Source organism: Hippichthys cyanospilos, chromosome 12 (assembly GCF_059441005.1).
Source record: "Hippichthys cyanospilos isolate Australia breed blue-spotted pipefish chromosome 12, RoL_Hcya_1.0, whole genome shotgun sequence".
In the NCBI taxonomy this organism is placed as follows: Eukaryota; Metazoa; Chordata; class Actinopteri; order Syngnathiformes; family Syngnathidae; genus Hippichthys; species Hippichthys cyanospilos.
Genome location: NC_142380.1, coordinates 18,266,241 through 18,292,724, shown reverse-complemented (window position 1 = coordinate 18,292,724; position 26,484 = coordinate 18,266,241). Strand labels below are relative to the sequence as shown.

Below are 26,484 nucleotides of genomic sequence, written 5' to 3'. Positions count from 1 at the left end.
CAAAAAGCCAGTGCTGGGCCAACTGTCAACAATTGTCAATTAACCGTCTAGTACAGAATTATATTGATAATATGTGCTATATATATATGTTTACTATAGATTATACCGATTACTATGCATTTTAGCCGTTTCACTTCTGGCACATTTATATTATAATTATTATTAATACTATAAAATAAAGATGGGACAAAAAAAATCCCAGGGCTGTAACCTAATCCATGGAAGTTGGATTTTTTTTAACCAAAAGAAAAAAAGAAGACAAAACAAATGACGGATAGCAAGAAGAAATGAATTGTTATAATTTATTTATCGAATGCTTTGTAACGACACTAACGAAATTCTAAAAATAAGGTGTCTCAAAATTAATACACAATATATTGGAATTGCAATACACATATTGTGTCACTTCATATTGCAATACAATGTATTGACATATTATTGCCCAGCCCTGGTGAGAGACCCAATCATTTGTCGTGGGAAATTTAATTGTCATTGTGCCAATGTTAATGTACAACCGCATTCAAACCTACAAACTGTGAAACGTTTGAAATATGATATAGGCCCTTCAACACATTTTTGTTAAACTTGTTAACGTTAACGGTTTAACCAACATACAGCTCTAATATGTACTGTATATCTTCCCAAGACCCAGACTATTCATTTGTGTCATTTATAGTGGACATCTTTATAATATAGCCAATTGACGTTTCCTTGGTATGCATTCTCGTCCTGCGCTTGCCAGTACCTTGTGAAAGTATTTGGCCACCTTGAACTGTTCAACCTTTTGCCACATTTGAGGCTTCAAACATAAAGATACAGTATAAAATTTCAACTTTTTTGTTCAAAATCAACAAGTAGGACATGATTCTGAAGTGGAATGAAATTTATAAGATATTTTAAACTTGCTTAGCAAATAAAATACTTAACAGTGTGGCGTGCAATATTATTCAGCCCTTACTTTCAGTGCAGGAAACTCACTCAAGAAGTTCAGTGAAATGAGGATCTCTGAATGATCCAATGTCGTCCTGAATGACTGATGATAAATAGACTCCACCTGTGTGTAAATCAAGCCTCCTTATAAATGCACCTGCTTTCTGAAAGTCTCAGCCTTTCTGGGTTCTGTTTAAAGCACAGAGAGCATCAGAAAGACCAAGGAACACACCAGGCAGGTGCAAGATACTGTTGTTTAGAAGTTTAAAACAAGATTTGGATATAAAAAGGTTTCCCAAGCTTTTAACATCTGCAAAAATCATATTTAAATAGAAAGGATATCAGACCACAACAAATCTACCAAAAAACGGCGGTCCCTCTAAACTTTCATCTTGGACAAAGAAAAGTCTGATCAGAGATTCAGCCAAGAGTGGGCCTCTTGGCTGGGCTCCACCTTGCAAACTAGTCCATCGAAACAGGGGAAGAACTTCGTTATCATGGCCAATGGCCAGTCGTTTCTTGCTGTGGCGTTGTCCTTCAGCTGAACAATGTCGCCGATTGTAATGTTGGGACATAGTTCTTGCCACTTGTTCCTGGTTTGACGTGGTTGTAAGGCACTCTCTCTTCCTTCGCTTTATAAACTGGTCTGCGAGGCTCTGTACCTGCCTCTATTGCTCTTTATAGCAATCCTTCTCTGTGAATGCTCTAGGTGGAGGTGGGATGCTGCCTTTCTGTGTGAGTGGCATTGCAGGGTTGAGTATCTGTGGTGCATCTGCATCGGTCGGTAATTGCTGTGACCTCCGCCGTCAATGTACACAGGACTTCTTGGATGGTAGATGCAGGTACCAATGCTCTTTTCTCTTTGGCAGTGAGGGTACAGGCTCTGCGTGGTTAGTCGAACAGATTCTGCATGAAGATGGTAAACTGTTCTTTCATTTTTGGCTTAGGGTCGAGTGAGCGCTTTAAGGAAGAGACATGGTTTGACACCTGTTGCCCATGGCTAGGTAAAGGTCCTCCAGGAGATCTTAAAGCTTCTATAGAAAGGGCAAACTTGTTGTTGTTTTTCTTTTTGGCTGTTGTTGAACCGAATCTGCGGATTATGGCTGACTGCTTCTTTCAGCTGGACATGACTTTTGCAAGGAGAGAACAAAGAGGGTCCAGCATTCTCAAACATATTGGTCTTAAACGTGTGGACGGTGGGCTTGTGGACATTTCCCAACCCATGCCGCCAACCAAAACCCAACCAAGATCCAGCTTTTGCGCAAAAGGTGCGCATGTCCATGAGTTCATGTCCATTGATGTTGCGTCCTCCTCCTACCGAGGAGGAGAAGAATTTGAGCTTGCTGCTTAAGGGGTGGAATTTCGTTGAAAAGTCGTCCTAGGTGAGGAAAACAGTGAGCAACTTCAGGATTTCTTCGAAATTGTCTGGGTTGTCAAATTCTATCAGCTCGGGAAGTGGGATGCTTACTCCCCCATTCTATGCCTCAAATTGTAGACTAGCTGCTCTTCTGCCAGAGCTCTCCTTTATGTCGGCACAGTATTTTGATGTGGTCACTTCAATATTGAAAAGATCAAAAAGTTCTGATCTAACCAATGATCTGTTGCTCTGATCGTCGAGCATGGCATACACGGTCACACCACACTCTGGTCTTTTCCTCGGGTACACCTTGTCCAAACATTTTGGAGCAGGATTTTTCTGCAAGGTCATTGCTGCAGACTTCAGTGCGTAAAGAATTTACCGATGGCTCCGGCATAGTCTGTTTCGTTCTCATCGCTGTGCTTTGATGATGGCGTAAAGGAGATGGGATTCCTTGGGTGTGGTCTAGGATGCAGGGCGGCGAGATGTTTGCAGCTATCACACTCCTCACATTTTACTGCGGCGTTGCAGTCACGGGTGATGTGAGGGGATGACGAACAGCACCTGAAGCAGATTCCTTGCTCTCTAAGGTATGCTTTGCGTTCCTCTATGGGCTTTAATATGAAACCATGACACTTTTTTAAAGGGTGAGGCTTATTATGAATAGCACAATGTTTAGCGGGGTCATTGTTGGGTTCAGCTTCATGATCAGAAAACTCATTAGAGACATTTGCCTTACGAACTGACACTGGATCTCTTAAGTTGGTGCGCTTGTGAATTGGTTTCTTGTTCCACTGCGAGAAGGAACCAGAAAAAGCAAAACTAGGATCATTCCTGATCTTTGCTTGGTGGCAGACAAACTGTGTGAAAAATGTGTGGTGGGAAGGACACGTAGTAGTGTTCTTTATATCTTGAACCTTGGGTCAGCCATTTTTTCTGCAGGATGTATGGCAACATTTCCACAATGGGATTGACACCGTGTGCTGTATCCAGATAGTTCGAACCGGGTAGACAACCGTCGTCTTTCGCTGACAGTAGCTCCATCAAGAGATCTCCAAGCTCTCTTAGTTTTAAGATATTTTTGTTCAAAATCTGAGGGAAGCTGTCCATCTTATTAAATAGGGCATTTTCAATTACTTCAAGTGTGCTGTAACATTCAGCAAGTCGTTTCCACGTCATTTGTAAGGCTGCTTCTGAATTTCCAATATAGACTGCTCTGATGCGTATCGCATATTCTGAAGATTCTTTGCCAAGCTATTTTTGATAGTAAATCCAACCCTTCACTTGCAGTAAGATCTAAATCTCTTATTGTATTGAGAAAAGATGACCTCCATGCTCTGTAGTTTTCTGGTTGATAAGTTAAAGTGAGACACCGGTGCTAACGAGTTCTTTGCGTGCCAAGTATTTTGGTATTTCTATCATACCTGAGGCCTCGGGATGACATGCTGGCAAGTCTCTATTCTAATGCGGAGCATTAAACTTTGTTTCATGAGTCCTATCCACTCTAGTTCACTAAAGTTCATCTTGTGAAATGGTCTGTTGGGTCTGGTGTAATGTTGGCTGTCGTGTCGTGGCTGTCGATGCCAATTTTGTTTAGGATGATGGTGCTTCTTTTCAAACCTTGGTTCGGATTAGAGGGTGAGGGTGTATGGGATACTTGTGGTCCGGACGTGAGGTTTGGTCTCTCACGTATTCGCTGGTACATTCATGCGATACCGAGTGGCTTTTCCTGCTTTGAGCATATTGGTTCTCCAACTCTGCTGTGGCTTCCAATATTTCTTCTTGGCCAATAGCTGCTGCAGCTTCTTGTTCTAGATGCAAGGCGTTCAATCTAGCTTCCAGTTTAGCTTTGTCAACTTTCATGGCGATTTCCTTTTCTGCAAATGTCGCATGTGCACGTGCAGCCTCTGCTAATGTTCTAGCTTGTGCTGTGGCTACAGTGACTTGGTTATCCTGAAGGTCCTGAAGGAGATGACCAAACACGCCTTCCGATGGCCAGTTATGTGCACTTATCGATCGGTGGGGTGGTGGAGAAGAGCTCCGGGGATGGAGGATGAGCCTTTGCGAGCTGTGTCTGTCATGTGTGCGTGAGTGACCGCCTGGAGTTTGAGTGAGCGAGCTCATCCCAGGGCTCGAGGTGGACCCACGGGCCTGATGAACCAAACGTTCCAGGGGTAGGGGGGGTGGGGTCAGTTGGACTGTTTGCATTATGTCGGCGGGGTGTGGAGCAAAGCTCTGAGGAATGGAGGCCGAGCCTCCGCGTGCTGCATCTGCCGTGAGTGCTCCTCGACTGCGAGGAGAGCAGCCCAGAGCTTGACTTAGGCAAATTATAAAAAAAAACAAAAAACTACGTATGTATGAATAGATTTGATGCCACTGATCATTTTGAGTTCATAAATTCATAAATGAGATATTTACAAAACTTTAAATTTGGAAAACGTGTAATATGTATTGTTTTTCATTTTAAGTGCGATTGAAAAAATGTTATGAGTTCTTTTCTTATTCAAAACTCTAATGTGTAATATGCAATATTCAAGTATAGAAATATATGTTTCTGATGCAAATTCTGTGACTTTTTTCAAATTTACCTTTTTGCCCTTTTTATATTATATTGTCCTGGGGGGAGCAAGCGATTAAAAAAAAATAAAAAAAATTACACCTACAAATGTATGGATAGAGGGCGGCTCGGTGGCGCAGTGAATAGCACGTCCACCTCACAATTCAAAGGTTCAAATTCACCTGGCTCTGGCCTTCCTGGGTGGAGTTTGCATGTTCTCCCCGAGCCCGCGCAGGCTCTCTCAGGCTTCCTCTCACACTCCCAAAAAAAAACAAACATGCATGGCAGGTGAATTGGACATACTAATTTGTCCTTAGGTGTGATCTGTGTACCCTGCGATTGGCTGGCACTCCGATTGGCTGGCAACCAGTTCAGGTGGTCTCCCGACTACTGCCCAAAGCCAGCAAGCCATAGGTGCCTGCAAGCCTGCGATCCCTGTGGAGATAAGCGGTTCTAGAAAATGGATGGATGAATGTATTGATAGGACTGATGCTACCGAACAATGAGTCCTTCACAGAAAAAAAATAAATAAATAACTTATTTATTAAGGCTTTAAAAGCAGTTACAAATTTTTGAAAAAAAATCACTATAACTGCAACTACCCCCAAAATGTCCATGCATTAAAACATATATTGTTATGAGTTCTTTTCTGATTCAAAGCTCTAATATGTTGTATGGAATATTCAAGTAGAGAAATATATCTATATATATTTATGATACAAACCTAAGCCTAACCCTTTAATTTTTTTTCAAATTCACCTTTTTGCCCTTATATTGCCCAGGAGAGGCAGGGGATAAAAAATAAATAAATACATAAATAAATAAATACACCTACATATGTATGGGTATAACTGATGCTACTGAAGAATTTGAGTGGCTGATAGTAAAAAAAAATATTCATAAATAAGTAAGTTATTATGCCTTTAAAGCAGTTACAAAATTTGGAAAAAAATGCCTTGAGTATAGTTTGCAATAGAGGCGCACAAGGTTTAAAGTTTGCCACAAGCCACCTGGGAGACACACCAAACATGTTGAAGAAGGTGCTCAGGCCAGATGAAACAAAAATCAAACTTTTTTCCTACAATGCCAAATGATATGTTCGGAGTGAAAGCAACACAGCTCATCACCCTTAATACACCATCCCCATTGTCAAATATGGTGGTGGTTTGGGCTTGCCTTTTATCAGCAGGGAGAGTAAAGATGGCTAAACTTGATGGAAAGATGGATGGAGCTATAAAAAGTAGGAAAAAACCTGTTGGGAGTCTGCAACAGAACAATGATGCAAAAGATGAACTCAAATCTACAATATAATGGTTCATAAATAAATGTATCCAGGTGTGAGAATGGCGAAGTCAAAGTCAAGACCTGAATCCAATCAAATCTGTGGAAAGAGTTGAAGACTGCTGTTCATAAATGCTCTTCATTCAACCTCACTGAGCTTGAGCCGTTTTGCAAGGAAAAATGGGCAAGAATTTTGAATTCTCAATTTTCAAAACCGATAGAGACACACCCCAAGCGACCTGCAGCTGTAATTGCAGCAAAAGGTGGCCCTACACAGTATTAACGCCAGAGGGCTAGATAATATGTCACGCTCCCTTTTCAGTTTTTCATGCGTTAAAGTTTAAAATATCAAATGAATTTTGTTCGACTTCACAATTGTGTCCCACTTGTTGATTGTTGACAAAAAAGTGAAATACCATATTTTTTTGTTTGAAGCCTGAAATGTGGCAACAAGTTCAAAAGTTTGGGGGGAGGGGGTATTTTCACAATGCACAATGATTGAAAACAGAAGTTTTGAATCTTAAATCAGCGAAACTAGTTAGAAGCCACTTTGGCTAATGAGAAAGGAGATGTCTCACCAGTGTAACGCCAATCACCCAGCAAATTTCCCCCCAAAATGTTACAAATGTGCAACATATAATGATAGAATAAAGAAACTAGTAGTCACCGTCTGTCATCCTCCACTTGTACCCCAACAGAGGTGAATTTTGAGGAGTCCTCAGGGTCCAGAATTTCCTCTGGTCCATCCACCTGCATGGTACCCCAAATGCCACCCAAAAAGCTTAAGATTGAAGAAGTATATTTTACACAAACTACTGGGTACCCATTGTAATTCCTTAGTCACTGATTGTTAAGTGAAATTATTTTCTCAAAAAATATATGCTTCATAAATCAAGTCCACATAAGGTTTCTACTGAGTGTCCTCAATACCTGGATACCTATGGAGAGACATTTGCTCTTCCTTAGTGCCTCTTTCCTGTATTCATCATGGCGGTCTTCTACAATCAGACCTCTGCTCAGCATTGGAGGTGCAGGGGTATTGATTGTCACAGTGCTGTTACTGACATGCTGACTGGCTGGTCCATGTATCTGCAGAAGAAGAAGAAAAACATTCAAAGTTCGTTGCTGTTTTTAACAATAGAACACTTACAAAACAAATAAAACCTTTGTAAATGTGTATACTGTGCAACAAGAAAGGCAACGTAACCATAATGCATGGTGAAGGCAACCCACCTGTGCATTAGCAGCCTCGATAGCAGCAGTTAAAGCCTTCATACTGTCAATGCTTTCAGTTGAATTACTGAGCCCGGACTGGATTGTCATATCACCTCTTGGTCCCTCCTCTTCCATGTAAGCATCCTGGTTGGTGTTCAAAAACATGTTTTTTCCCCCAAGCATCCCATGAACACTTTCAAAAATGACACCCCATCTACTGTTTCAATGAGTTGACAGTAACACTCGTAAACTCAATGTTTAATTGTCTGGACTAGTCATTATAAATTCAACCCAGTCAAAGACACCCACGTAAAAATTGTTACAGAACTGTTCATCAATAAAGCTTTCGCTAATTAGTCAGGTTATTTCATTATCCCTATATGCATTCAAAAAGATCAAAATTTTAATAAGGTATGGAATAACTGAGATAGGCTTTCTGTGACCCTGAACAGAATTAGCTTATAGAACACGAGTGTTAAACTCAATGCCCGCGGGCCAGATCTGGCCCGCCACATTATTTTATGTGGCCTGTGAAATGCTGATTTGGTTTCAGGTTTCTGGCAAAAATCTCAAACTCGAAAGTTGGCTTCAACTTTTAAAAGTTTTTTTTTTCCTGCCAATATCTCTTTTGAACAGTTTTTACTGACCTCTTTCAAAACTACCTGACTGTGTGACAAACTTGAAAATGTATTTGACTTTACAGTCATTCCGGCCCTCTGACAGAAACTAAACTACAATGTGACCTATTATAAAAATTTGTTTGACATCCCGGTTATATAACACGAATAGATGAATTGTCCCACGATCAATATTTTGACCGACATTTGTGGGAAGATTAGTTAATGCCAGTAATTTTCCACGAATCTTCTGTTTCCACCACCAAGATGAAAATATGCGGTCAGTTAAGAAAGATTATTTTACTGTTGATGAACTCAACTTTCACATCACTTTTTGTCATTTAGGTAATGACAAAGTATTTCCCGGTTTTATTATTGTAAAACTGATGAAAGTTAAAATATTTGATGAAAAAATGAGAAATGTTGGACAAAGATGCCCTTTCAAATATACCTATTGTGTCTATTCAGTATCTAATAAAGTGGTATCCTTAACATTTGCCCAGACAAGGTAAACCTCATAACTCAAATTCTTTGAGAAAGGTCCCTGCTGTGCAGTGAACTCAAGTCCACATGGATTTTACGACGATAAATATAGCAGACTGAAAATGAAGCTGCTTACCTGTGCTGACTCTGTACTGCTCTGCGCTGTGATGGAGATGTAGGGTTTGGAGGATGTCGAGCAGGTGGAGGTTCGCGGTGGCACGGGTGGAGGAGTTTTCTTATACGTTGTGATACAAGATGAAACTACATTTTGAATGAAGAGACAAAAAGGGACAAGATGAAAACAGTGCATGGAAAAAAATTAAATTGCATCATTTACGAACACATTACAGATGCCATTTGATCCAGAGCCAAGTCATCTTTAAAATCAACAATATTCAAACTCTCCATCAAGGATGGACACTGAATGGAGACCACACATTCATGATGACAATATGCATATATTTGGACCAGGACATACTGTATAAAGCCTGTTACTCCTGAGTTTCATTGAATTACATTCACCAATCATTCAAAACGAAACAGCTGAATTTCTTTAGGTTTAGGGTTTACATTTTGATAGACAAATAACCTACAGATCGTACTCAAAACCGGTTTGCATACTATTACATAAAAATATGAACATGCATATTCTTGAAATATATTTGCTATTATGTTCAATGGCACAGATCCTCATGTGTGTGGTGAAACATGTAAATAGTACAGTGTACCCCCGGGTTACGGCGTCCCTGGCTTACGTTTTTTTTCACATTACGACTTGAAACACTGAGTTTTTCATCCCCTCTTTAAGGCATTTAGCCCGCTTTACGATTAACATCAACAACTGTCAGGACCTGTTGGGTTGGTTGTGTTTGTTGTTTTGCTTCCCTCTTGAGTTGTTTTTAGGTAATTGCTCCTATTTTATGTTGGCGTCAAACTGTCTCCACTGCAATGCGTAACTACAATGCTGGTCTGCTATTGATTGGCCTCACTCATTTCAAAATGGCGAAACGGTAAAGCTTTGTTCTTTTGTAAGTGGTTAGAAAACCGTATTTATAGTGGATTTTAGTTGAATTGGTTATCCACGATTGCTAGTGATGTGAAAGAGAGAAGTAAGAAGATGATTTATATGGAAACGAAGCTGGAGATAATCAAGAAATACGAAGAAAGCTAAGTTAGCCTAGCCTAGCCTACCCTTACTAGGAAATATGGCCGTAACAAGCGTCACTCAAAATAAAAAAAATCCTTTATATATTTTATTTATTTATGATGTTATTTAATTGTATACATGTATATTATATATAAGTAGCACTTACTATACTACTTTGATACCAATTTTTAATATGTATATACAAATTTGATGTTTCTACTTGTGGTTTGAAAACATCAAGGTTAAAGGTTTGTCTGACAGGGCGATGCCACCACAATCAGCGCGCTTCCCTCCGTTGTGCCGTGCCGTATCACGACGTACCCATGTTAATGAATGAGAGTGATTCCACCACATCTGCCACGCTCTGCTCCGCCGTGGTCCGTCAACTTTACGCAAGACTTGAAAAATCTGGTCTGCCGCGCACGCCTCCACGTCAATTCCACAGTGTGTTCTCCTTTACTGATTGATTGGATGAAGCCAAAAGCGAGTGCAAGCTTCTGCTCGTCTGTGCCATTGCCATCGAGACAAAAGGAGCAAACACTTCCCTCCTGTTAATTGGCACTAAACTGTACAAATATATATTACTGTATGGGTTGTGATTCATTTAATTCACTTCAAAGTTAAAACGAACGGTGTATGTACGTAGTCACTCATTGTAAAATAAGCAGGTGTAATATATCTAGTACGTATTGTGTTTTCATTTATTCACATGTTCCCTTTTTTTAATTAATGTGCACGCAATGACGTGCACGCAAAGGAGGATGGGAGAGTGCTAGACTGGCACTGAAAGAAAAAAAAAAGTGAGAAGATTTGACCGCGTGCTGTTTCAGCACGGCATTCACGTCTTCACAGTGAATGACACCTGTGTAGAGTTGCCTTCGGGAACCCAAGAAGCCCTATTTAGGATTATGCAATGAAGTGTTCCAAGCAAACTTAACACAAACGATCGAGTTGATGATACCGTGTATGCATAGTTTGACTTCCCAAGGAATGTTAGGAATGTGTGACGCTGCGCTTGCAGATGCAAGCAGTGGGTGCTGATATGCGTCCATCGTTGCAGTTGTGCAACGGAGTGGAGCGGAGTGTGGCGTATGTGGTGGAATCACCCTGTAAGCCAGTAATGTCAAACTGGCCCACAAATGGGTTTAATTCGGCCCGCGTGATGATTTTGTAAAGTATAAAAATGAGCAGTTTTTTAATAAATGAAAAACTTAACATGTTTTATGATTATTAGTAATGTTAATGTTTTATGCTTAAAACTGATGGTGTGCTTATACTATTTTGGACAGCACTAAACAAAATGCTGATGCATTTTAAGTTGTTGTTTTAAAGTTATATATACCATGATTTTATTGGTCTGACTCACTTGGGAATAGATAAGGCCTGCAAGCTAAAATGAGTTTGACACCCCTAGTCTAAGGAGAAAAAAAACCCATGTGCATCAGTGTGCCTGAGAAACTTGCAGAAAATTGTATATGTATTTTTCCATATTTAAATTTTATATATGGTGTATGTGTGCGTGCGTGTATCAGCGTGTGTGTGTAGGTGCCTTGTTCTGTTTATGCTCTGTGACACTAAACAATTTTCCAAGAGATGGCCATATGAGGTTTGAGAGTTAAATGTGGCAGCGCTTTTTTGTCCAAAATTGTTACATTTTGAAGCCTTTTTCTAAATGCTTCTGTTATCAATCTCCTTCTCCCAGGACCAAAAAAAAAATCAGCAGACTAGGCTACTTTCAGACAAGGTCAGGTCAATATATATATATATATATATATATATATATATATATATATATATATATATATATATATATATATATATATATATATATATTTTTTTTTTTTTTTTTTTTCTAAATGAGTCAGCACAATGTTAAGATTTCACTGATGTCATTTTACATCTTACATGTATGCCTTTGAAAATAGGATTTGCCTATCAAGGTGTTTGAATGAATTGTTATGTGATCCATATTCTCTTGCATGGGCGTATGCAATGACATTTACCGTTTTCTAGAGGTTCACAAGAAAAAGGTCATTGCTTTAGTCATGGACTTGAATCATGCTATAGCCTATAGCAGGGATTCTCAAACCTTTTGGAATCAGGGACCCATTTCAGAAAGCAAATTTTTCAAGGACCCTCATTGCAAATGTTTGTGGAAACAAAACAAAAAGGAAAAAGGAAAACATAAGTGCCCTTTTTATTCACCCACGGATTCAATTTGACAAGAAGTATATTTCTTACTTTTTAGCTATACTACAGTTTAGAAAATAAAAATTGTAAATTGCCACACCTTCTTACAACAAACCAGCCAATTTCCCTACAAAAAGGTTGTTGCTAATTATATAGTCAAAAACAGCATTATAGAATAAAATGCCGCTTTAGCTTTGCTGGCTTCATTGTCTCATTAGCAAGCAACTGTATACAGGAAACACATAGTGACAAACTTCAAAATGTTCAACTTTTCAAAAATATATTCCACTAGTTGAATTTGCTTCATTGAAGGGTTATGAATACTTTTACGATTTAATATAAAATAAAATTAAACTTACAAAAATATATATTTTTTGATTAATAACCCAATGTACAATGGCTCCTATCTAGGTAGACAGACAGCAAACAGCAAATGAGTGAACTTTTCTTTAATTTCTTTGTGATATTTAATATTTAATTTAATTTGTAGTCTGCTTGGGAAGTGAACAGAATAAGCATTTCACTGTGTGATAATAAATCTTTGATATAACTGAAATACAACGTTAATCCTTTCAATACAAAATGTTATTTAGATGCAAATGAGTATGTTTATCAACGCAAAACATTTGTATTAGCTAACATTTACCAAAAGAAAATGCCTAGCTTAAACAAAAATGCTAACAAGCTAAACATACAAGGCAACACTATATAACGTGCTTAAAATAAAAACTAATATTAGCTAGCATGTTATCTAGTCACCAGTTGACTAATTTGGGTCATATTAGTATAAATGATAACATTCCAATGAAAAAAACACAACTCGAAACACTCGTGGGCCAGATCTCACAGATAGAATGAACAACGTGTGCGCACCGACAGCAACTGGTCTCAACTGAAGCCTGCCCTTCACCATCGCAAAATGCACGCTCAATGGCAGCCAAAGGCGAAACCAAAAACCAAGATGAAGCCAAACAAGGCAAAATCTAATAAACTAATACCCTAAAGTATATAGATAAACTAAATCAGTTTCAAAACACCTAAATTATTTCGTGGACCACTGGCCACTAGAATATAGTATTCACTTCCTGTGATTTTGTGTGATATTTCTAGGCATTTCAAAATTAAGTGCAGTATGTAGGTTAGGGCTGAATGAGTATGGAAAATCTAATTGATTTTTTTTCTTTTTAATGCCTTATTTTTAGAACTGTGGATTATACGTATGCCTTTTGTGATCCTGTAAATAGTATTATGGTTCAGTTACGTGTAAATTCATTTGACAAAGAAAAAAAAAATCACAATTGTGGCCGTCTTTTACAAATCAAGTGGTTATTTCTCTTTTATTCCACCGTATAAATGCATACACAAATCCACCAGTAAAGACACACCGTAATGACAAAAAGTCCTGAAGTAATATTCAATATTCCACTTTTACTTTAGGTCAGTCAGGCTACTTTCAGTTCGCTGGTCATTGAAGCAAAACTTGCAATAAAATGCCCATTCATCTATAAAGAGATCCGTTTCCACTGTGATACTAGGCTGCAAAAGAATGTGTGAATGTGGCTCTACATGTATCTCTAAATGAATTCCCGGTGGAGCAAGAAATGTAGGTCATCTGTAAAAGACTGAAGACAAAGACAATTCCAAACAGCAAACACAAAGTCCCTTGGGGGACTGCCCTTTGAATGTCATGGAGAAATATATTTGTTACAAGATTAGTTTTGAATTCATTTTCATAGTTCAGCATTTAGTTTAGCATGAAGCATATACACTTCCAATTTTGCAATGTTATATTTATGTTAATGAGTCGAATAGGTCAAATATATGCCTGTACAGCAAGACTGAGACAAATTCTTTGTATTGTCTACTCTACACTCTGGGAGCAGCGGGAAAGACATTGATTGTTTAAAGACAGAAGTAGACCCGCACCTGACGAATGACGGACCAGGAAAAAAAGGAACAAAGTGCCCCTTTAGAGCAAAGTGCTCTAGTGGTGGCAGAAGGTTGGAAAAAAATAAACAGACGGACTGACGGACCAACAATTACAATTTCGTCTGGCTTGAAAAAAATGAAAGACAATAACGGGGTAGGGCTTTGACGAACGTCGGACCAGCAAAATAATGTTGCCCATCTGTTATTTTTAATACACTTCCTTCAACATAAAGGTACATAAAAGTGAAATAACCACTTAATCAGTAAATAATGACCACTTCTTAACACAGACATTAAAGTAAATCTCTTCAACAAAACTTGCATTGCAACCTTGCATTGAAGCCTTTCTCTCTTTCATTCTTCCTCATACAAGGAAAAATCCACCAGTTGCATAATACGAATATATTTTTTCTGCATTTCCGTTGCACTGATATTCACTACGGTGAAAACAAGCCTGCGGGAAAAGTCTAGCTTGGGTTATACTTGACGCTCCGGCACGCGCTTTGCAGCACTTTATACTCTGAGCGACGTGAAAGAAGACGCGCTGAATCTCACTGGCATGCATTTTGCAGCTTTTTATACACTGTGTGACTTTCCCCCCACAGTCAGACAATATTCTTCCATTCTATGTAGGCGGCATGGCTCAGTAGGAGAGTGGTCGTCTTCCAGCCGAAAGGCCACGGGTTCGATCCCCCGACAATCAAGACCATGTCTAAGTGTCCTTGAGCAAACACTGAACCCCCAGTTGCTCCTGATGCTGCGTCATCAGTAGGTAAATGACTAGTTCGTGTAAAGCGCGTTGAGTACCTAAGGTAGAAAGGCGCTTTATAAGTGAAAGTCTATTTACCATGAGTCCATTTATAAGTGGCAGTAAACTGACTCTACAGCAGTGGTTCTTAACCTGGGTTCGATTGAACCCTAGCGGTTCGGTCAGTCGGTCTCAGGGGTTTGGTGGAGCCTCCGCCGCAGAGGTCCACCCCTCACTCTAGTCTGCAATTAGTGGGCACAGTCATTGAAAGCGTCCTGCTCTGAGATTCGAACCCAGGTTAAGATTTTCTACCATGCACTGTGTTGGTTTTGTTATTTGAACAAGGTGATATTAATGCACAATTCATTTCATGCACCAGTAAAAAAAAAAAAAAAAAAAAAAACATTTTATTTTATACTAAAGAAGGGGTCGGTGAATGAGCATATGAAACTGGTGGGGTACAGTGCCTCCAACAAGGTTAAGAACCACTGCTCTACAGCAATGAAACAACACTACTCTATAACACAGGTAGAGAATCCTAGTCGATTCAAACAATCTATGCAATCATATCTACGCGCAGCAGGAGCTGAAAGTGAACAGGAACTGTCTGCAAATTGTAGGTTTTTAATCATGAATATGAATGAAACATCTCCAAATTTAAGCAAAAGCTTATAAATCTAAAATAAATGTTGTCAAAAGGTCATGGGGAGCTCTTTGATGTATTCAGTGACTTAGTAGTCACACATAATGGTGATATTGTTCACCCAACGCATCATGCATTTTGCAATTGGTCTCTGTACACTTCAGCTACTCCTGCATCTATTCAGCAAAGATGACGGTTTAAATATTTTACTAATTTGCTTTTTGTCATTGTAGCTATTAGTCCACATCGTCCTTGAGGGATCGAGCTATGATTTGTGCTCAGACAACGTTTTGACTGAGATTTATTGATTGCAAAAGTCAGAATCTGTCATGTTTTTGTTGTGGGTTGGTGTTGGTTTCTCTTGCAGTCCCTGAATGGAAACAAATCCTCCTTTTTAAGTACCTAGTCACCTCCCGGCTTGTCTGTATATTTGTGTCCACCTTTCAGCATCTCTCACCACTATGCTGCAAAGTCGTGACAGAATCTTCCACAGTTCTTCCATCTTTACTTAAGTATTAATTGTCGTAGCATGTTCCTATGAGCAAACGGATTAGTAAACCGTGCACACAAACAACTAAACTGAGCAAACGGATACTAAACCGTGGGTACGGGTTAGTTAACCGTGCGCACGGTTTAGTGCAAATATTTTTTTTTTATACCCTGGCACCAGAGGGGCGCTGTACATAACAAAGTAAACTGCAGAAAAATAAATAAAAATAGTGAAAGGTCAAATAATACACAATCTTAACAAGGAGCCAAAAAATAAAGAAGCTAAAACCAAATGCTTCAGAAACCCAAGAACAAAACAAACATGGAAAACTAAACAAATAAACACTCTCAGTAAAAAGCGGCTGCTTTTTTTGTCTTTTTATTTTTTTTTACCAAAATCCTCTGTGGTCAGTGGTTGCGATATGAAGAAGATGACGGATGCGACATGTAAGTTTATTCTTCTTTAAATTATTTTAACGTGGTTAATTTGGTCGATTTTTTTTCTTAAGTCTTGTAAATGCAATTTGAACTTTAGACTTACTTTGTCCTTTTTATTGCGCAATTTTTGGGACTCCAATCATTTCTGTTGGGACCCATAGTTTTTGTAGGTCCCAGGGACCCAACAGTTTTCAGAGGTAAAATGAGCAATGACTCAAGCTTCTACCATGGTCAACTCAGTCTGCAGACCTCAATGTCATTGAAAACCTGTGGAGAAGAAGAGCGGAATGATTCACAGAGATTGTATAAAGTAGAATGGTCAAATATATTTTTTTTTCCTCTCTCATCTTCTAAAATAATATAGGAGAAGCTTAAGTGCGGCTTTGCTGGCAAAAGGGTGTTGTACATGTACAAACACCAACCTCTGGGGCTAATTATTGTGGTACAAGTAATTGTAATTACTTCTTCATTTATGCTGTATTTCCCACTGAATGAATGCACTTGAATTAAAGGTTGGAGTTCCCTATTTTTTTATTTTGGTTTTGTTTTTTTATTATTATTATCATTACAAAAATCTGAATTCAGCATAAACTATAGAAAACATTTTAAGCAGGTGTTCCAATAATTATGGATGACACTGTGACTGATAAATAACAAGACTAGACATCAAACCAGGGGTTCTCAAACTTTTTGGAGTCAAAGCCCCCTTTTAGAAAGCAAATTTTCCAAGGGTCACCATTGCACACTTGTGGGCCAGATCTCAAAAAGAGAAGGAGCAACTCATGCGCACCAACAGCAACTGCTCCTCACCACAAAATGCACTATCAACAGTGGCCAGAAGCGGCGGCAAAAAACAAAGACTAAGCCAAACATGGCACAAATCTGGACCTGTTAAAAGATAAACTAAATCCATTTCAAAACACCCAGATTATTTTACGGACGCCCTGCAGTCAGGCCATGGACCCCACTTTGAGAACCACTGCACTAAATGATAAAAGCACAAACAAACAAGATGCGTATTTCTCTTGTTATGTCTTTTGATATTTGTGCCCTCGGAAAGGCTTCAATGACATTGCCAAGGACAACACAGCTCGGTGCATCCTACCTGTGCTGCTCTGGATGGTCCTGACAGTGGTGGCAGATGTACGCGGTGGGGAAGATGGCAGCAGAAGCAGTGGCCTTCCTCCTTCTCCTTCTTCTTCCCCAGCACAGCCCTGATCAATCGCTCGCACGTAGCTGTGGCTCCTCATTCGGAAACATCCTGGTGTGGGCAATGTATCCATGGTATCCATTCTGTCCACCTTGTTCATTCTGTCCATCCTGTCCATGGCAGCCTCCATGGCTTGGGCCTGCATTTTGCTGTAGACCTGCTCGCATACCTGCTCAATCTGTCCATTGACTTCAACTTCACTCAACTGAAAAGAAAGGATGCCGACAGAGAAAGAAGGAGGAACAAACCATGGGAGAAAAATCAGCCTATGCTATTACTCAATAGGACATCGACCTGACAGGCATTCAGGTCAACTGCTCCACAAAAAAAGTTGAGTTGAATGCAGGGTCTGAGCCATAGGTCTCAAACTCCAGTCCTCGAGGGCCGCAATCCTATATGTTTTTGTTGCTTTGGTCTTGAACACGACTGATTCAAACTATTAGCCCATCAGCATGATCTGCAGGCGTTTAAAAACGATCCTAATCATTTGAATTAGGTGTGTTTAAGAGAGCATCAGCGAAGACATGCTGGATTGCAGCCCTCGAGGACTGGAGGTTGAGACCTATCGCTCTAGTAAATGTGGCATCCCCCTCCATTGATGATTTGAATAGGCTTTACAAGAGAAGTTGAAGTTTTACTTTAGTCATTGCCTTTAACAGGATGTCACACAATTTCAAGTATAAAATGGAATATTTTCTAATTGCACAAATAAAAAAAACATCAACTTCCCATCTCCTATTATTTCTCTTCTCTTCATTCCTGTTCACTTAATTTGGGTAATTTTTTTAATGTTCACAACCTTCTCTGGGGTTATACCGATTGGTTTGCCATTCCTCCCACAGAGAGTGAGCAGTGTACCACCAGAGGAAGAGAATTTGGTATTATCATTTGTAGTAATAATAATTGGGCATTTGTTATCATTTTAACCTATGTTACCTGTCAATGTATTGAAATTTTGGGCAGCTTCTCCCTTTGAATTTTGTCCAATGATCGAGTAATATTTTTCTTTTATCTCTAGTTATTTTAATGTTCTCTGAGTCTGACAGTTCACCCAGAGGTTTCAGATCTTACTTTGGTCATAGACAATGAGTTCAGAATTTTGCTTATTAAGCTTCGTGATTTTGGCAAATGGTAATTCGAAAAGTATTGACTGGACCTGAGTAACGGTCAGCCTACCAATGAAACTAAACAGATTTAAATGCAATAAGCCATCTGGATCTCTTCTTTTAGACTGTTAATAATTGTCTATTTTCAAAATAGTCAGTCAAAAGTGTATTGAATAGAATCCCTGTACATTACAAAAAGCCTATTGTGTCAAGTTGTTAAACTGTCATTTAATGAAATGAAATGGAAGCATTCACCCATGGGGAAGCTATAACATCAGTTATTTGGGAGTGAATACAAACAGCGGTAGGTGCGGTGAGGTAATGCTTATTGAGGGCACATGCAAAAAGTCATACGAGTTCCAAAAAAAAAAAAAAAAAAGAACAATTCAAGGTAAGACTTAGGGTAGAGCAAACAATAACGTATAGGGAACAAGTGCATTGATGCTCACAATGAAATATTCGGGCTATTTTGCCTATCATGTCACAGAAATGTTTGTAACACACATAGGAACTGTTTGGTGGCCACAATACAAAGCCTTTATTCTTTACCAGGAAAAAAATAGTTTAATTTCATTATTTCTTCATTTATGTTTAAGATTGCCAAGAATGTTGTTTTGTTCTCCGTCGGCGTGTGTATTTGTTGTGTAGATGCTGATTGTGTCCCTCTTGTGGTCATTTTCTTCTTGTATGGAAGAATTTCTTGACTTTGCTCTGGAGGTCGGAGTCTCCTACTGCACACCTTTGGGTGCTAATCTCCTATTACAGTTTCCTAATTTAAGATTGCAGTAATTTTTCCGCAATAATATTCTCAAATACGTTGCATTTATTTAGTGGCACTTGTATTTATATTGTATTGTATTTTTGTTACTTTCCAGCTTATTTCCGACAGTGGCCATCAGCTGAGACTATGGCTTTCTGTTTTTTCGTTATACTTGTCACGTTGACTCATTGTCAATGTTGTTTTTTGTTGGTATTTTGAATTAGTGTTTTGATTGGCTTTTTTGTTGGTTGTATGTACTACTGCTAGCTTTTGTTATTATTAAATTTACATTAGATTTGTTTCCTTGGTGATCACTGTTTTGGTTTCTTTGAATGCGTGGGTTAATACATAGGTATTTTGGCCAATCAAAGTGTAGGGAAGTGATTTCACCTACATCACTTGCAAAAATTATAATATTTTTTGGCCATCGAATAATTTTAATATTGAATTAGGTCATGCTTCATAAGACAGTACATAGCACAGCCATTATTAAACGATTTTGGTTAATGTCATACTTTTCATACACACATACCTTTGGTCAGTTCCCACATTTTACAATTTTTACAAAGTATTGACCAGTTTAAAGACCGAATATGGTTTGCTCTTAATGATGATGCAGAGTTTTTGATTTTGATCACTGAAAAGTGATGGGCTAGGAAAAGCAAGCGTTCAGCCTGACATCAGCAATACAATGACGTAAAAGCTTCTAGTTGAACGCTACAGGTGTAGGTAATACTTGCATGATGGTGGCATTCAAGACCCTGATTACTCAAAATTTTTGGATCATTTTGTTTTTTTAAAGAATGTAGAATTTCCTGTTTTACCTGGATCCATTCCTTTTCATCTCCGTCTTTGAGGTACTAAGGTGTTAGAACTGCACTCAAGTTGAACAAGGAATGGGATCAGACACAAATCCCACAAGAACGGGATGAGATTTTTGCTCAGTTTGTAATATAACATAATCTATCAATTTTCTAGAGCCCCTTATCCTCACTAGAGTCAGAGGCTTGCTGGTGCCTTACCAGCTGTCTATGGGCAGATTTTAGAAAAAACACATTTATGCACATGCTAGTCAAAAGAACTTGCTTTCTCTATAATTTTATGGGTTACAAGTTATTCAGTGTTCTAGGTATTTTTTTAATATCTTTTTTTTTAGATTTTTTTCAAAGTCTAGTGTGCCTCAAGGTGGTGCAGCTCAACAATGATAGTGCTAGTATATCACTAATAACATGAGATCTTTTACATTAGTTGACACAATAAGCCAATTCTCTGAAAATAATTGTCAGTTTATTTATTTGTATCTTCTTGGCATGGTAATCTTGGCATGAGGTAATTAGTTATTTATTCACTTATTTCTTCTTAAACGTTACATATTTAATAATTTGTTCAAAAATAAAATAAATAATGCATCTATTATTATATAATCACATAATTTATATCTGTGGTAAGACAATTAATGGAAATTACCAAAAGGGATAAATGCAAGGCAGATATGTCATAATCTTATATTGTGAGGAGGTCTTCTAAATTTACTTGGCAATTGTCTAGTCCACTACACAATTTGAAAATAGTGCAAAATGTTCAGCAGCACAACTAACCTGACTGATGGTGCTCATGGCCCTCATGTAGCTTTCATTGCGTGAGCGGTATTGGGGTGAGGACAGCAACGATTTGGGGTCAAGAAGGGTTTTGGGATCCAGGGTGTCCAGGCTTCTATTGATTGAAACCTCACTCACCGCACGCAGGTAGCTGTGGCTCCTGATCTGTAGCTTCGGGGAATGTTCTGATGAAATCCTGTGGCACAGACAACAGTGGTTTGGGCCTCACAGAAAAAAAAACTAATTAATAACTATAACACACACTTCTTTACCAAAAATAAAGGCCAACAGTTTGGCTGTGTCCTATAAACAGTAACTTAAAGATGAGCTTTTTTTTCGACACCATTCGTGGAAATTGATTCATCAGCCACTTAAGACAAGTATTGACGAATGGATGTTCATATTTATACCTACAATAATTACGATAATGTACGAGCTCGAGAGTGGACGTCAGTTGGCTGTTTGCAGCCAGTGCCTTTTGTAGCTAGACGCAGCTGGGGTTAGCTGAGGTTGTTATGGTATTACGTTTGATAAAAGAAACGAGTAGAATGAATCAGCGTCCGAGTGTAACTTTGGTCGAACATGTCGCACACACGACTTGAACTAAAATGGAGAGGCTCACACAAGAGTTATGACGCCTTCATACCTTGCCACTCTTAATTGACCACCTGGAGACAAGTGCTCCGGTTAGAGAACGCGGAAAGGTATTCCATTTGACCATTTCACTCGTTTATTGTCTTTTGGAATAAGCACACATTTATAAACTTAATGGAACACGGATGGTCCGCAATTTCGGGTATTCATGGCAAAATAAATCCGAGCTGCAGCGCTAGAAGAAAGAAAAAAACAACTGCTTAGAGCATTTTACTGGTGCTGCGTTCACTGACTGCTCATAATGTGGGAGATTTGAAACACACCTAATATAACCCCCAACAAATATATGATTTAATAATATGAACACAAGAGAATATTAATAATTTACATAAAATGAGATGTATCTTATGTTTGCTATAGTTTTTTTTAACATTTTTCCCTGAGTGTTTGTACATCCTATACACAGTAACATAGAAAACACCAGAATTTGACCCTAAAATTAAGGGTGCGTCTTATACACAGGTGTGTCTTATAATTGGGGAATTACGGCAAGTTTTTGGGTAAAATATGTAACAAACGCTTACAATAACAAAAGCATTATTTGACAGACATTTTTTCAGATTGGAGATTGCTATAAAGTGATGAGAAGTGCTTGAGAGATGTTATTCATCTAAAATCATCAAAAATACCATTACAGTGGTACTTCCATGCATCCATCCATCCATCCATTTTCTATAGCCGCTTATCCCCACAGGGGTCGCAGGCTTGCTGGCGCCTATCTCAGCTGGCTTCAGGCAGTAGGCGGAGGACACCCTGAACTGGTTGCCAGCCAATCGCAGGGCACACAGAGACGAACAGCCAATCATGCGCCAAGTCACACCTAAGGACAATTTAGTATGTCCAATTCATCTGACATGCATGTTTTTGGGGAGTGGGAGGAAGCCGGAGTGCCCAGAGAGAACCCACGCGGGCTCGAGGAGAACATGCAAACTCCACACAGGAAGGCCGGAGCCAGGTGGATTTTGAACGACGACCTTTGAACTGTGAGGCGAACGTGCTATTCACTGCGCCACGAGCCGCCACAGTGGTAATTCTACTTATGAAATGAATTCATTCCGGGAGTAATTTCATCACGTGAATCTTTCATAAGTACAGATGCTTTTTACGTGTAAATAGCCTAATCTGTTCCAAGAACCCCAAATATGCTCCTAAACCCTTTAAATGAATATTATTAAATTATAAAAATCGGAACAAATACATATTTGAATTACATTAAAGCATAATAATCAAATTCTATCATGTTATCATGAAATCAAATTAATCTTAATTGTTGCAGTTGACAATTGAATGCACTTTACTTGTTTGCCTTGAGATGGTGCTGTTGTGTTGGTGATGAGCGCAGAGAGAGAGAGACACCTTTTCAGGACATTTAATTTGTACATTTTTATTTTATATTTCCAGTAATCCATGAACCATTTACAAGTTCACAGGAGCAATTGTATTTAATTTGGGGATTATTTTGAGTATGTAAGTTTATTTAAGTTTAGTTTGGGGTCATGTGAAGTGCTTCCTGTGTGATGTCATTGCTAAAGTGCTAACGAACTGTTTACAATGCTAACATTAGACGCAACTGCCCAAAGTGGTATGTTACATAAGTGTTTTTACGTGAATATTGATCATGTTAGCCATAGCTAATGTAAAGTTTATGTTTGTTACTTCTACAGTGCAAATTGTTGCTGGGAAGTGTAGATGAAATGAGTAAAGATGAAAAACACAAGACCACAGTCAATATCAATGCAAAAAAATACTGTCTCATTAGCGGGTAAGCCAGCATATTAATAAATCATAAAAATGCAACACAAAGTGTAAGTACAAGAGACATCACGGGTTATGGTAATGTATTACGTTACTGTCAAGTTGGTACACGGGTTGCTTTTAGCAAGTCTAAAATAAGGCCTACTTTGTCACCAAATCCTTTTCCAACCAAATTCACAAGCATGCTTAAAGGGACAATTGTAAAATTCAGACCATTTTCATTACGGACATCAGGAGGTGCTGCATTTACCATCGTCCGTAGCTATCACAGACATGGCAGCCTCCTTTGGAGTTCCACCTCCCATGTAATTTAATTTAATGATAACTAGACCTACGATTATATTTTAAACATACTGTTGGTCGATAAGAACAGATTTATTTGAAATTTTTAAAAATGTATAATCATTTAATTTTATTCCTTTTTAATGAAAAGCGGTTGAAATTTTACACATTGTCCTTTTACGTAGACATGCCTGATTTCATCTGACCGTGATCTTTTCTATTTTACCAAATTGTCAGGTATGTCAGGGTCATGTGAAGTTCGGTCCGCTGGAATGCCCAGCAAGATGCCACGTGCTTCCAAACTTACTCAAGGAAGGAAATGAAGCTGCAACCTTTTTCACACCTAATGCACAGGCGGCTGTCTACCGAAAAGGACCCAACACTTCATATACACCTCAGTCCCGGGCATTTATTTCCCACTAAGTTGGTGTTTAGATTTATTTGTTTGTTTGTTTGATTATTTATTTGTTTATTTTAACGATAACTGCATGTGATTATTATGTTATTTAATCCAACATCTGTTTGTTTGTTGTTTGATGAAGGTATAAATACATGAATTTCACATTTTTCCGTGTGGTATTTTTAGTAATGGTAGAAAACAGTAACAGTAGAATGTGCATAAATACTTTTGTTTTCAATCATGTCAGATGTCCTCAAATTTTGCTGCAATGCTATATGAAACATTTCTGACTTAATGCATGTTAAAAAAAATACAATAAAAAGATATGTATCGAGGGCAAATGACTATTTGGGGCTTTGAGACCAGGCTATGTGGCTATGCGATGTGTCATGACATGAGCCTGTGGGGACATGAAGGACAAATTCATTCATTCTTTAGCGTTAGTGGCAAACCAGCCATACTGCATTAGAGATTCCATCCTTCCATCCGTTACAAGTACGGGAGGGCGTTGTTATGTAGCTTTGCGTGATACATGGATACTCGTGCTGGGTATTGTGTCATAAAAGTGTATTGCGATATATTGCAATACAGCAAAGGCGTATTGCATACGTAATGCGATACATTGGGCAATGTTTGTAAAAAAAGATTTTTGCAAGGTGTACTAGGAAAAAGTACAAGGAAATCTTACTGTAGCGTGGTCATCTCAGTCAGTGATGGTTGGGTGGCTTTCAAGTAGCTGGCACGTCGTGCCTGTATCTTGGGGGAAGGTTTGGGACTCCCATCTGAGTCTCCGCTGTCATCCTCAGCCATAGCTTTCACGTAGCTGCCGCTCCTCATCCTTCGACATGGAATGTCATCCTCCTTCCCCAAAGGAGAGAAACTGCTCCACTCATCTTGAGGTACCTGGTAATTTGTGCAGGTCAACAAAAATTACCATCATTGTTGTTTTTGGTTCTGGTCCTAACCTGACTCAGAAAGGGTCTTGCTGGTACATAGATGATTAAAATCAAGGAGCTTGCAGATCAAACATTATCAATGTAAAATAGACCGAAGCGCAGAAAAAAAACGACTAGTAAAGTAATATTCTTGTTCCCATATCCAGTGTTCCTCAGTAATGCACATTGCTTGCCAATTAGTAGTTGAACCTGCATGCGTGTGTGCGTGTGTGTGGGTGTGTTTATGTGTGTGTGTGTGTGTGTACGAGTACATGAGTATGTGTGAGTGTGTGCATGCGTGCAGGCGTTCATTCAAGGTAAGTCTAAAGAGGTCTGAATTTCCCTCAGGCGAATTCATACATCTGCTTTCCAGGAGTCAATTAAGTTCGCAAATGTACTGGCTATAAACATGCAAGACTATAAAAATCTCATAACTTGTGTGAATATACTAATATTGCTATTGGCATAAACTAAATTCAGTAAAAACACATTTAAATATATCATCGCTCATCAATAGTCACTACAGCTGCTTGTTAACTTTCAAAATTAGCTTGTGGCAGACCCGTGATGTCACGCATGCTGTGATTACTTTTGAAAGAAATCCTTGAACCTTCCCTGTTTCATCTACTACTGCTTCAAAAACAAGGCATATGTGGCAATATCCCAGTTTAACGTTATGTGGTCTGTTGTATGATTGTTAATTTTTTTTATATGACCGTATTTCTCCAAGACAAGTCGGCCTTGCTCATAAGCCAACCCCCTTTTTTACTTCAATTTGGGTAAATTTGACAAAATCACGAGTATAAATCTACCCTCGACATTAGTTGTTATGTAGACCATGGGTGTCCAATTACAACACATGGTGTGTTATTAAAATGATGAATTTATGCTAATTGTAGAGTCATTTCTTTCACGTATATCAAATAACAAACTGTTGCTGTTATGGGGGGCCACAAATGAGACAAGTGTGAGGCAACGTGCACAATGTAGACGCAAATGCTGAAATTAATATTGCAACAATAAAAGGATTTAAAGTTTCAATACTTTAATTTTTTGACATAGCTAAATATGAATTTGTCGAAAAGCCCTAAAAATCAACATGACTATCTGATACGCCAAATAGCGCCTCCCATTTCACTCACGGACATCCTCTCCTTCCTGCTCGTTATTTACCCTTTACTCTTCCTCAGCTAGTCATCTTCGGACCCATCCAATTTGTTTGAAATGGAGGTCTTCAGAGATGATTTGCTGATCATTTTACTTGGGATCTTTTTTAACCAAGTGACGACACTATCTGCACCGTTCTACGCTACTCTACTCCTACATCAAAAACATTGCATCCCCTTGTCACCATAACTACCGGAGTGTCGCTCCTCTCCTCGGCAATGAAGTCAAAGACCATAGTGAGCTTGCATTGCACAAAATAAGAGAAACAACAGAGTGCGGAATGAATAAGATGACAAGCCCACATGGCTCCTTGTTCTTGTCTTAAAATCCTCTATCGCCTCCTTTACTACTCAAATTGCATGTTTTAGTCCACCTCTACCAAATGTGGCGCCTGGCCATTGGTCAAGTGGTCACGTTACCCCAAGCCCACAGGGCTACTTCCTGGAGGATTCCCTTTTTTTCTTTGTTATCCGACAAAAACTGCTACAATGAGACTTGAGCAACATAATAAAGAAATTAATAAAAAAGTAAAAGAAGGCTCAATGGTCACATCCCAAAACACACTTCAAAGTCTGCAAAAGTTGTGTAAGCGA

General features: G+C 38.8%; 1 protein-coding gene across 2 annotated transcripts in view; it reads right to left on the bottom strand.

Annotated features, from left to right (window-relative positions):
• Positions 1 to 26,484, bottom strand: part of LOC148415204 (disks large-associated protein 1-like) — a 77,804-nt gene that overhangs the window by 19,030 nt on the left and 32,290 nt on the right. For both annotated transcript variants that reach the window (XM_088429359.1, XM_088429360.1), the window contains exons 3-9: positions 24,478 to 24,692; positions 20,699 to 20,894; positions 17,130 to 17,439; positions 8,577 to 8,701; positions 7,359 to 7,484; positions 7,056 to 7,214; positions 6,793 to 6,875 (exon numbers count right to left, since the gene is read on the bottom strand). In XM_088429359.1, coding sequence (XP_088285485.1) covers positions 6,793 to 6,875; positions 7,056 to 7,214; positions 7,359 to 7,484; positions 8,577 to 8,701; positions 17,130 to 17,439; positions 20,699 to 20,894; positions 24,478 to 24,692 — 1,214 coding nt within the window. The remainder of the gene's footprint in view (positions 1 to 6,792; positions 6,876 to 7,055; positions 7,215 to 7,358; positions 7,485 to 8,576; positions 8,702 to 17,129; positions 17,440 to 20,698; positions 20,895 to 24,477; positions 24,693 to 26,484) is intronic.